At 37.3% G+C, this 11,818-nt stretch overlaps 1 protein-coding gene across 9 annotated transcripts in view; it reads left to right on the top strand.

Moving 5' to 3' along the window:
- Positions 1–2,069: 2,069 nt before the first annotated feature.
- Positions 2,070–11,818, top strand: part of LOC120738851 (AP-1 complex subunit sigma-2) — a 31,635-nt gene continuing 21,886 nt past the window's right edge. For 5 of the 9 annotated variants that reach the window (XM_040040374.1, XM_040040378.1, XM_040040377.1 and 2 more), the window contains exons 1-4: positions 2,071–2,181; positions 4,631–4,809; positions 9,829–9,937; positions 10,039–10,176. In XM_040040374.1, the coding sequence (XP_039896308.1) occupies positions 2,071–2,181; positions 4,631–4,809; positions 9,829–9,937; positions 10,039–10,176 (537 nt within the window). Of the gene's footprint in view, positions 2,182–4,630; positions 4,810–9,828; positions 9,938–10,038; positions 10,177–11,461; positions 11,783–11,818 lie in introns of those variants that run through there. The other 4 variants (XM_040040371.1, XM_040040370.1, XM_040040379.1 and 1 more) reach the window with 3 other exon arrangements.

Genomic DNA, 11,818 nt, shown 5'->3' with positions numbered 1-11,818 from the left:
ACAGGCCTGCAATGGCCTTACCTAATGCTCCTTATTGGCCCTTAGACACCTCCCTCAGGTGCTCTTGCACTGAATGTCATCACCTCATCGATAAAAAGTGGGCATCATTCGTGATGGCAGTGGTGTCTTTGAGGTTTTACACTCAGGTGAAAAAGCTAATTTTGTCACTAAGGTCATTTATGGTCCTATTATACATCACACATTTGTGTTTATCATAAATATACTTTTTCATTTATCTGTGCCGGATAAAGGCTGCTTTAGGTAAGCCACATCTAGACACAGACCAGTACCAGCGAATTAGTATTCAGTTTGGGTACAAACAAATATGATCAAATAGGCCTGAAAGCAGCAGGTTTGTCTATGACAAAAAAATCACTTTAAATTCAAAGAAATCAGAAATAGTTACAAACATTTTAATATTCATTTAATATGTTTGACTTACACTGGGATGGATCACAGTTACCCACAATTGCCATCATCCATAAAACTCACAACCTACAAGTTTAATAATTTGTTTAAAAAGGCTACTGTAAATATAGGCAGAGATTTTAATTTTGTAAGTTTGAGAGTTACTTACAATTCAGAGTTATCCCAGCATGAAGAGATGGGATGTAATCTCACATCTGCTTGTTTTTGTCAGTTATCTGGCTGATAATTGTAATTTATAACATGACAAGTTGCCCCAAGGTGCCTGAAATCTTATAAAAGCTGGTTGTTTAAATGTGGGTCAAAAAGATGACCATGGCAGATGTTGCAAGTTGATTGTTCCAAAAGTCTTATTTCTAGAATATTGAAGCTTTGCAGTGACTTTAATCCGTTCAAATCCCCAATCAGTGCTGGCTGTCCAAGTAAAATAGACACACTAGAGTTCCAGTTAGGAAACCACAACAGTTTCCCCACCAAGTAAGCACAAAGTATTCTGTTTTGAGAACTTAATTTTCTATTCAGATGTTCATTTTGCCCTTTAAAAAGTTTGCAATCCTGCACCTCTACCATTAAAATGTCTTGGAGAGCTTTGTTTATAACACCTTTAAGACCAGATCCTCAGGTGACACACACACCTGCTTTTAATTAAGATCCATTTCCATCCTTTCATCATCATTTTCATGTCATTTACCGATTTTACAGTATGTTTTTGTAAGTGTTGGCCTAGATGTTTTTTAGGTTTTGCATATATCATATTCTTCTACAGCACATGAAAGTTATTGGCTAAACCTGATACACTGTATCCTTACTCTTATGAGAATACTTCTGTGTGTTTTAACTGACAAATAAAAAAAACAAAGCTAACAGTAAGTACCGAGGCTCAGTTCAGCACTGCAGCTTGAATTGCCCAAAATTTCAGTTTTAAGTGTGGAAAAAGTTCTCTCAGGTGTGTCATCACCTGACAGGTTGTGGACTGAATGGCCACTCTGCAGCACACAAACCAAACTGAGTCAGATGGGAGACTTAATGTATGTCGGAATGGCGCAAGACTGCTATTAAAATGTTTGAAGAGTTTAGTGAATGATCTGATGTGTTTCAGCAGCCAAAAACTTAACTCCGTAAAAAATCCACAGAAAGGGACGTCATTAACATGCAAAAGTAGAAAATAAATAGGGTAGGGAAAATTTAAAAAGCCAAAAATACATTTTTTGCAACATACTGTGGTGCTTTGTCTTTTTGTCTTTGAATGGTTTTTGGCCAGCAGAAACTATTAAAATGACACGGAAGGGTAAACTTAGACATAAGAAGAATATAATATATAGAGAGAGATTATATTAAATAATAAAATACATTTTTAATTTTGTAATAGATTCAGTGTAATCAATTTAAATATTTAATTATTTTTTAGATTTAGTAATTTAATTTTTATTTTTTCAATTTTTGTTTTCCATTTATTGTCAGTCTCACTTCAGGTTGTTCCGTCTCTGTTTAATCATTCAGCATATGTTTGAGGTAATGAAGTTTGAATGGGCGGGACGGAGTGGTTTGATTGCTGTCCGTAGCAGCCAATCATTTGTATGTTGTCTAATTAGCGCGTTGACAAAGGCGGGGACTACAAAAACGTGTCAGCCAATAAAAATCATCATGTTCGCCCTAGTGGCCAATCAAAAGGTTGTTATAGACTGGCCGTGTTTCGGGGTGGTGTTGGGTGGCTCATTTCTTCCGAGGGGGGGATACACAGTGTTATTATTCAAGGTAAGTAGTTTTGAATGTGTGAAATTTTGTTTTTCCTTTAAAATGTACAAACGCGCTCGGTCACCTGTGGGTTTTTTAACAGGCTCTATGATAACAGGACGTGCTAAAGGTAGCAGTCGCTGAATAACGGTGTTAACGGTACTTCCTTTCGTCTGTGTTCATAGCGGCTGAAACGGGATGATTTCAGTCATGTTTCTGGTTTAGCTACATGGATTTAAATGCTTTAAAATTTGGCCGTGAAAATAACTGTGGGGTTGCATGTGTTTGAATGCATTTAGTGAATTTAAAACATGCCCTGTGCGCTGTTTTCCGTCAAGTGTTTACCCTGTATTTAAAACTGAAGTGAAAATAGTGTTGGTATGATGGAGGGCTGTCGAAGGTCGATCGATATAGCTTTTTTTTTGTACCGATACCAAGACTCATTCTTAGTAATCCAGGGGATTGGTATCAAAATTTACAGTCAGATAAAATGCTGGTGCTTTAGCAATATGCAGACCACATTTTATGACAGGAAAGCTGTTATTCAAAGCTTTGCTGCTTTTTTTCTAATTACTTATACATTATAATGTGTACATGCAACGATAATTGGAGTTGATGCGTTATTGTTCTGTTATTTACTCTTAATTTACTCACTTGTTTTTGGCATGCCACTTTGTCAACTTTTTAGTGTTGTGCATTTTCCCATCCTTATTTTTCATGTATTTTTAAGGGAATTTGAATAAATTTAAATGTATTACCAATACCAAGAGAAATCCTTGCAATAGACTGGCAGCCTGTCTGTGGTGTGCCCAACCTTTCAGCAATTGGCAGCTGGGTTAGGCTCCAGCCCCTCCCTGAAATCCTGATTTAAATAAGCGAAAGAAAGTGGATGGATGGATGGATGAATGGAATACCAATAGAATTGACAGTAGATACTCCTCTTTTTTCTGATAGAGAACTGAGTTTCTCTGTTACTACCACACTTACTTCTTTGATCAATTTTAATGTTCTTCTATTGCAGTTTTAGTTGTTTGGGGTTGTCTGAAGCTCGCTGTTAACTTAGGTGAAGGGATGCACACAACTACTCGACTAGATATTTAAACATTAAGCAAATTATTATTATTATTATTATTATTATTATTATTAATGTACAACAATGTTTTTGTGTTGGTTTTAAAGCACTGTTTACACAGGACTTGCAGCAATGTCATGACCATAGACGATAGAAAGTGAGTAATATTTGGAGAAGAAAAGCAACAACAACAAAAAAACATTAGTGACGTGATGTAGGTAGGGTCCTAAGATAAACCTTCCTTATTTCAAGATGAACAATCGAAGCTACTGAAAACAAGATTGCAGGATACAATGCATTGGCAAATGACAGGGTAGTAAATACATTATTAGGTTACCAGAGGCAACCAGATTCTGAAGTGCCTATTACAAAACTAACCATCAGCTTCAAAACAATGTGCGAAAAATGAATCACTATGTCTATATTACAAAATGTTAAACTTGAGTGTTTTCACAAAAAATACTCTAAACTTTAATATTGTTAATAAAAAAAAAACAAAAACAGTTTATTATTTGTTACTATAAATTAGTTTTCATTGTCCAAGTGCAGTATTTTCATCCGGCCCACAAGATGGGTCAACGCGTTCTCTTTAAATTTTCAAGAAACAAGAAAATGATAGTGACAAAAGTTTTGAACATCAGCCTCACTAATTCGGTGGGCTGATAATCGATTGATTCATACTAGAGCCCAACAGATATATCAGCAGGGCTGGTATTGTTGGCTGGTGTTAGCTATTTTCCGATATATTGGTATTGGAATGTATAATAAATTATAAATGAAAATTTAAAAAGTAGAGAAGAAATCACAGAAACACCAGCTGTGTTATTATGAGTAACAATGTAATCCACAAGCTTTGGGATAATTAAAAAAAGATTATTTTTAAACAATGCTGTCATACTGTCTTAGTAAGGATTGTTAAACAAATACATGTAACAGATGTTAGGGAAATAGTTGATGTATGTTACAACTGTCTAGGTTTTGTATGTCAGAAAGGAAAAAAAATATTGGCTTATGTATGACAGTTTTAAATAATCAAATATCAGTATCAGTATTGGTCTAAAAAAATCATGTATCAGTCAAGTTATAATCTATAGCAGGCTTTTTATCTTTTACACATGGCAGCAGATCATCCAAAAACAGCAACTCACTGCCTAATTTGCACTGGTTGTCCTTTATTATTCATTTTCCAAAATTTGATTGACCTGATTAAATTATTTTTAGGCATCATTTTTATTCAATTTAACTTGTCAGCATGTTACATCACATAAAAAGTGCTGTGAATTTCTTTTTTGAATGCCTTTTTTGTGTCTCTTTGTGCAGATGTCTTTAACCACCCACTCCTTCCTCTCATGTCTTTATTCACAGCCCCTCTGTTTTTGTGTCATCTCTTCATTTCAGATGCAGTTCATGCTTCTTTTCAGTCGGCAAGGCAAGCTTAGGCTCCAAAAATGGTACGTGCCTTTGTCTGATAAAGAGAAAAAGAAGATCACCAGAGAGTTGGTGCAGACAGTCCTGGCACGGAAGCCTAAAATGTGCAGCTTTCTGGAGTGGAGAGACCTTAAAATTGTGTACAAGAGGTGGGTAGGAACTGGACTTGTTTCTGAACAAAATGTGTTCTGGTTGAACGCCCTCAGAATAGAATATTTTCACACGTCCCTGGGCAATTCATAGGCCCGTCACTCATAGACATGGCTCTGCTGGGGAATCAGGAGAGTGTTACCAAAGAGATGAAGGCATCATCATGACAGCACTCAGACTACAACAAGAAAGAGCATTAATTTAGTCTCATTATATCCTGTTGCTGTGCCAACGGACAAGGAGGCAGACTGCTTGTGAACCGGAGTGACCCCACTGGGATGGACTAACAGAGCCCCTGAACTGCTGATCAGTCTGCAACCATTGCCCCACCACACAGATGTTTATGTCCTCAGTTAAATTCTCACTAAGTGTTAATAGTTCTTAGTATTTTTTTTACATATGTAAAAGATAGATGTAGCAAATGTGATATTACCCATTGGTTTAGGACATTTTGAAGGACCGCTGCTAGGATTTTGACCATCACTGTGTTGGGTTTTTGGAATCAGAAGTGACCACATGTGAACAACAGGGTGGAGCACTAAGTTATCAGTGTGTTATTAGGCCTTGTTAGCAAGCCATTTCTTTAAATGATACTGGTGGATTACCAATGGGTGCTAAGTAACAACTTAAGAAAAAAATCTAAAATTTCACTCAAATTTAAATTGACTGTATAAATGCATGGTGTTTGATGGCCTTGGTTTGGAGCCACAGGATCTTGGTACCTTGCAGTTATTGAGTCGACTATGAGCTCCTCTGTATCTCTTCTAGAGACAAATGTGAGGACGTCTGTGTGACAGCTAAAGCTTGTCTTAAATTGGATTGTGCAACAGGACAATAATCCCAAGCATAGCAGTAAATCTCATGGTTATAGCCACTGTGACATTGCCTGTTAGTTTGTAGAAACTGATTTGAAGCCTGATTTGAAGCCTTGAGTTTAGTATTTTGGTAACTCTTCCCTCAACATGATAGTCACAGCCTAAAGCACGTTCAGCTTCATCATCTATTTTACTCTAAATGGGACCATAATTTATAATATGAATATCAAGTTGGTTCGAAGAAGGTCTAAAACCAGTGACCAAGATCATAAACTTACTGGGAAAATGTATGCTTAGTTTGTAGATAATGTGAACTGCTGGGTAATTTTCCCAAAGGGAGGGAGGGAGACAGGACAAAAGACACGCTGTGGAGGAGAGCCAGAGATTAATAACAGCTAATGATTAAATGCAGAGACTGAAAAGAAGTGAATGAACAATAAGGACTCGGTGCATCATGGGAGGCCCCCAGAGGCCTAGGCCTATTGCAGCATAACTGAGGGATGGTCACCTGATCTACCTATAAGCTTTATCAAAAAGAAAAGTTTTAAGCCTAATACTTAAAAGTAGAGAGGATTTTTGTCCCCTGAATCCAGACTAGGAGCTAGTTCCACAGAAACCCTGGAAGCTCTGCCTCCCATTCTACTTTTAAATACCATATGAATGACAAGTTAGCCAGTAGTCCAAGTGCAAAGTGCTCTATTTGGTTGATATATTATTATGATGTCTTAAAGATAAGATGGGTTTGGTTATTCAAGACCTTGCATGTGATGAGAAAGAGATTAAGTGATTCTTGATTTAACAGGGAGCCAATGAAATGAAGGCAAACATAGAAATATGTCAGTGCTCTCACTACAGAATTCTGGATCAACCGAAGCCTTTTCGAGGATTATTTAGGACAGCCTGATAATAATGAATTAACAGTAGTCCAGTCTAGAAGTAATAAATACAAGAACTAGTTTTTCAGCATCACTCTGACACAGGATGTTTCTAATTTTAGCAATATTGTGTAATTGCAAGAAAGCGGTCCTACCTTTTTGTTTAGTATGTGCATTGAATGACATATCCTGGCCAAAAATTACTCAGACATCCCTCACAGTGTTATTAGAGTTCAAAGTAATGCTATCCAGAGTAAGCATCTGGTTAGATAATATTTTTAAAGCTGAGTACAGTAACCTAATTTTTATCTGAGTTTAAAAGCAGGAAATGAAATGCCGTAAATATCTTTAAGACATTCCTACATTTTAACTAATTGCTGTGTGTGATATCTGGCTTCAGGGATAGATAAAGCTGGGTATCATCTGCATAGCAATGAGAATGTATGCTATACCTTCTAAGTATACTGCTGAAACGGAGCATGTATAATGTAAATAGAATTGGTCTTCTTTTCTTTTATGCATGAGACAGATTTCTGGATTGTTTAGCTCTGGCTAAAAGTTTCTTTGCAGAAAGAAATTGTCTAATTTTGAGCAACAACATGGATCTGTATGTTGACACTAATGCATCAACATACAGCCTGTCAGTGTGTAGACGTGTAACTTGTAACACTGAAAATTTCTCTGTATAATTTCTCACATCTTACAGTAATTTAGATGCTTGCAAGCATCGGTTTAAAACTGATCTTCATATTTTCTTTAAATGTGACAGAGAAACAGAGCAAATTAGAAGCAAATAATGAAGCTTAATATTAGTTTTTAACAAATGACTGATTCTTCCACATGCATTTTTGTTTTTTTGAGCTGAACCAGGACCAAAATCTCAGTGAGTTTAATAGAAAGCTGAGAGCTGAAACTGTGCTTTATCAGCCTAAATTCTTAAAATGCATGCTGTTTCCCATCTGATATGTCAGAATTGATCCAGGATCAGAAACAAGGATGGATCCTTTGCCAGTTGCACTACTCATGGTGATATTTGGTGCCAAATTAAACTGTCTGTAGCTCTAAAACGTAGCTCAAAGCCAGCAGTGGGTAAAAAACCTTTCTGACATAATTATGCAAACACATTTTGGGCTAATCTACTTGTAAATCTGATTCTTACCAAAAACCTTTGAGAAGCACGTCTTGCCACTTAGTAGTCCAGTTTGTTAACACTTGAGTTATTTTGAAGCCTGTATTTACAATTTTCACATTAGTTGTTTAACTGGACATAAACACTGCACTAATAGAATCACCAGTCACATTAAAAAAAAGGCTTTTGGTTTATAAAAGTGCTTGAAGTTACATTTTTATTATGCATGTGAGAAGTTATTTGACTTTTCTGCTTCATTATGGCTCAGTCCAACATGAACAGCTTCTCTGCACGTGCTATCAGGGTGCTGAACAATTCTAGATCATGATATTCCGTCTATGGTCATACCTGAAGGTATAAAATAGATTCTGGGTAGAAACTAGAATCTTACTAGTTTCAGTTCATGCAGAATAAAATATTAAGTCTATTTTGACATTTTTGGTCTATCTGAGAATCAAGAAGAAGTACTATTTGGGGTATGCTCATTGGCTAACCACATGTAATTCAGCATTTTACAGTCACATCCACCACTCCCTCATTACATCTGGTTACATTGTTCAGTAACTCAGGGGTGACCTCACAGTGGCTGTTACCATATTTTATACTCTCTATGATACGTCCTCTTTACAGTAACAAGTAGGGAGGATTTAAGCTGCTTGCTGCACAGTTGAAACTGTCATAAACCTCTATAGAGGGCATGTGTCAGTGCACCGTGATTGGATAATATGTTTCCAGGCTCAGATGTTGATTGGCTCTTTGAATGTTGGGCTGCTGCCATCTTTACAGTTTCACAGTTCTCCCATAAATTTCTTTAAGGGTTCTCCTTATATGTCAACTGTGATTGGATGCTTTGCCAGCAGAACTCTATTACTCTACTATTTTTCCCAAAGTAGACTAAATTGAAATTCAAAGTGTACCTCCAAGTAAGGCTCTAAACTGTCTGCCACATGTGAAATGTTAATATAACCCTTACTTACGTGTTAAGCAACATTCTATAAAGATGTCTTATTGAAGACTAATCCACTTATAAAACAGGGGGACCTGTGCCATCAGGCTGCCAATGCAACATAAAGATGTTCTTTACTTTGGGAGCCTTCTCTACACAGAGTGTGCATTATCTTTTAAAGCGTTGACTTGTTTCTGGAGTGAGTCAGCTCCAGTAAAAATGCTGTCTCACTGCTCTTTTGTAATGACTGAACCGAGCCCTTTGTGCTTCCTGCTTGGCTACACCTTGCATTAATTTTCACAAACTGTAGACAAAGATAGACAACAGCTCGAAACAATCAAGAATTCACCACCAGAAAACAGCCTGGCTAATAAGCAGCTTTGCTGTTCTCTGTGACCTCTGCGAGTATTGTACACTTGTCTTTTTAAGAATCTGCAGCCCTGTCCATTGTGTCCTGCTGCTCCTCTGGTTTCAGAGGATCAACTGACCAGCTCCTTTATTAGCCAATCATCACATGCCTAGTGCCTTAGGGATTATCAGGGATAAAGAACTATGGCAGAATGGGTCTTAACTGTTTCAGCCTTCTGCGTCCGGCTTCTGGCTTTTAAATGAATACCCTGTGCACAGTAAACAGCAGGCCTTAATAATAACGGAGAAATGCCCTCTCAGCACCATTTCAGTGAGACAGTACATCACTGTGAGAGCCTGTCGCAGCTTTACAAATGCCTGAAGTCTGCTCCTTGGCTTTGGCTATTTGATGGTGTAGTTTTCACAACGAAAGATTGTTATTTAAAGGGATAGTTCACCTCAAAATCTAATTCATGTTATTTTTTCTCTGGGCTGTAGTGATGGTTATCTTTTTTGGGTGTACGGCATGCAGTTTTGGAGACATCAGCTGTGGAGATATTTGCCCTCTCTTGATTATATATCGAAGACCCTGAGACATTTAAAGGACACAGCAGCCTCCTTCATGCACTCTGGCAGGAAATATAGACTCTATAAATCACACAGCAAATGCAATGCATGTTGTACTACCCTGTATATTGTTTCGACTATGTAGTTTTTCCTATTTTAGCCTTTAAGAATGAATGAAAATAACAGCCTCCACTGTGCTGATGGGGATGACTTTTTCTACTTGACAGTTGTAATTAAAACAACAGTTTTCATATGAAACTTTCTCAGAATTATTTTTCTGAGAAAGCAGGGAACGAACTTTTTCAGTTGAAGTGAATTTGCTTCTCGTTGTGTTGCAGATATGCCAGCCTGTATTTCTGCTGTGCCATTGAGGACCAGGACAACGAGCTCATCACGCTGGAGATCATCCACAGATATGTGGAGCTGTTGGATAAATACTTTGGCAGTGTGCGTTTGTGATGTCTGACTTCCTAATATTATTCTTAGTTATAATTCCCACGTGCTGAGCTGTTCATTAATGTTTAAAGTTATTGCATGTTGGTCACCAGGTTTGTGAACTGGACATTATTTTTAACTTTGAGAAGGCCTACTTCATCCTGGATGAATTCCTGCTGGGCGGAGAAGCTCAAGAGACGTCTAAAAAGAATGTGCTGAAGGCCATCGAGCAGGCTGACCTGCTACAAGAGGTAAGATATGTGATAAAACCACCATGGGAACAATACCAGTTTCAAATACTACATTTCTGGTAAAGATATTTTACACTAGTACACCACTATTTCCTATGTATATATTATATTATATTGAGGATTTCTGGAAATCTGGAGACATCCCCAGTTATTGGTGGTGGCAGCAAGTAAGGTTTAATACTTTTTGGCCCAGTTTGCAAGTCATGCATTAAAGCCAGTCTTTAGACAAAAAACATTTTGTAGTAGTTATTTTTCTTTTAGTCGAGGGTGGATTTAATCCAAGTATGGTAAACTGGTCTGTGATTGTTTCTTTTATTGTTTTATTGCATTTTATCACTACTTCTCAAAAAAATTATTTTTAATTTGCTAATGAAATCAGTGTGAAAATATGCGGATGAAAAAGCATGTTGTGGCTTTTCTAAGAAAGAAACATGTAGCTTCTTCTTCTTTCTTAGAAAAGCCACAGTGCGTAGGCCAGCATGGAGGAGGTGACCCACTGGTGGAAATGCTGAAAGTGGTGTAGAGAGGACAAGCAGCAATCTGGCAGCCAGAGACCATGGGAGTTTGATGAAATGTAGTGATTTGTAGACAGGTGAAATGGGTGATTAAAGAGTCAAAGTGATTGAAGTGACTGCCAGTGGAAGCAGTGACATATAAGCTAGTAAATACATGGTTATCAACCTATTTGGAACGTGGAACAGCTGCTTTGTTGAACAGCTGTCAGCTACAAAGCTGCTCCATGAGCGAATCGTTTTATATGTGTGAACAGGTTTTATCACCAGGTTATTATCTCTCTGAAAATCTTTATGTCTATGGTGAAAATAAAATGTGTTTATAGTTCGAAGGGAGAGGCATGAATTGTCTCTATGAAATTGCACATATTTTTAAAAAGTCTTTCCAAGACCCTGAGATTGTTGTTCTGATATACTCCAGTGAAAAAGACAGCTACAATCAAAGGTTTGTAGCTGAGAATGTCAGACTTTCAATTTTGTAAATAATGAGTCTTCCCGTCTGACAACACAAAGTTACTGAGACCTGCAGACTAAACCAGCCACAAAGTCACTTTTTCTGTGGTTTTTTCTTCTTGTTCCATTTCTCACTGCAGTGTCATCAAGTGATTCTCTAATAAGATTCAGTCAGTGATTTCCTGTAAAAGCTCCATAATAGAATCCATTCTCAGCTTCTAATGCCAAGCAAACATTAAGAAATACTGGTTTTGCATCGGTAACTGCTGCAGCCTTAAATAGTAAAGCTGATATTTTGACTGCCTTATTTTCTTTCATAGGTATGCTGTCATAATGGTGGATGATTGTAGTTTCATCAGACCAATCAGAATGAAATAAAAAGATAGAAGAGAAGAAGTGAAGGGCTTCACCAAGGAGCAGTATCAGACAAATAAGGATTATTTTGAAATACAGGTCATGCAAAGCTACTCTACTAGAGTCAGAAAAAAATATGGAGCTTGAAATCAGCACCATTGGTCCACATTAATTAATGTGAGGATTATAGTTTTTATTGTAATAGTTACATTTCATGCAGCACGGTGGCACGGTGGTTAGCACTGTTGCCGCACAGCAAGAAGGTCCTGAGTTCAATTCCGCCATCAGGCCGGGGTCTTTCTGTGTGGAGTTTGCATGTTCTC

Source organism: Simochromis diagramma, unplaced genomic scaffold (genome assembly GCF_900408965.1).
Source record: "Simochromis diagramma unplaced genomic scaffold, fSimDia1.1 OVJJ01000026.1, whole genome shotgun sequence".
NCBI classification, from domain to species: Eukaryota; Metazoa; Chordata; class Actinopteri; order Cichliformes; family Cichlidae; genus Simochromis; species Simochromis diagramma.
This window is presented reverse-complemented; position numbering and strand designations above follow the sequence as displayed.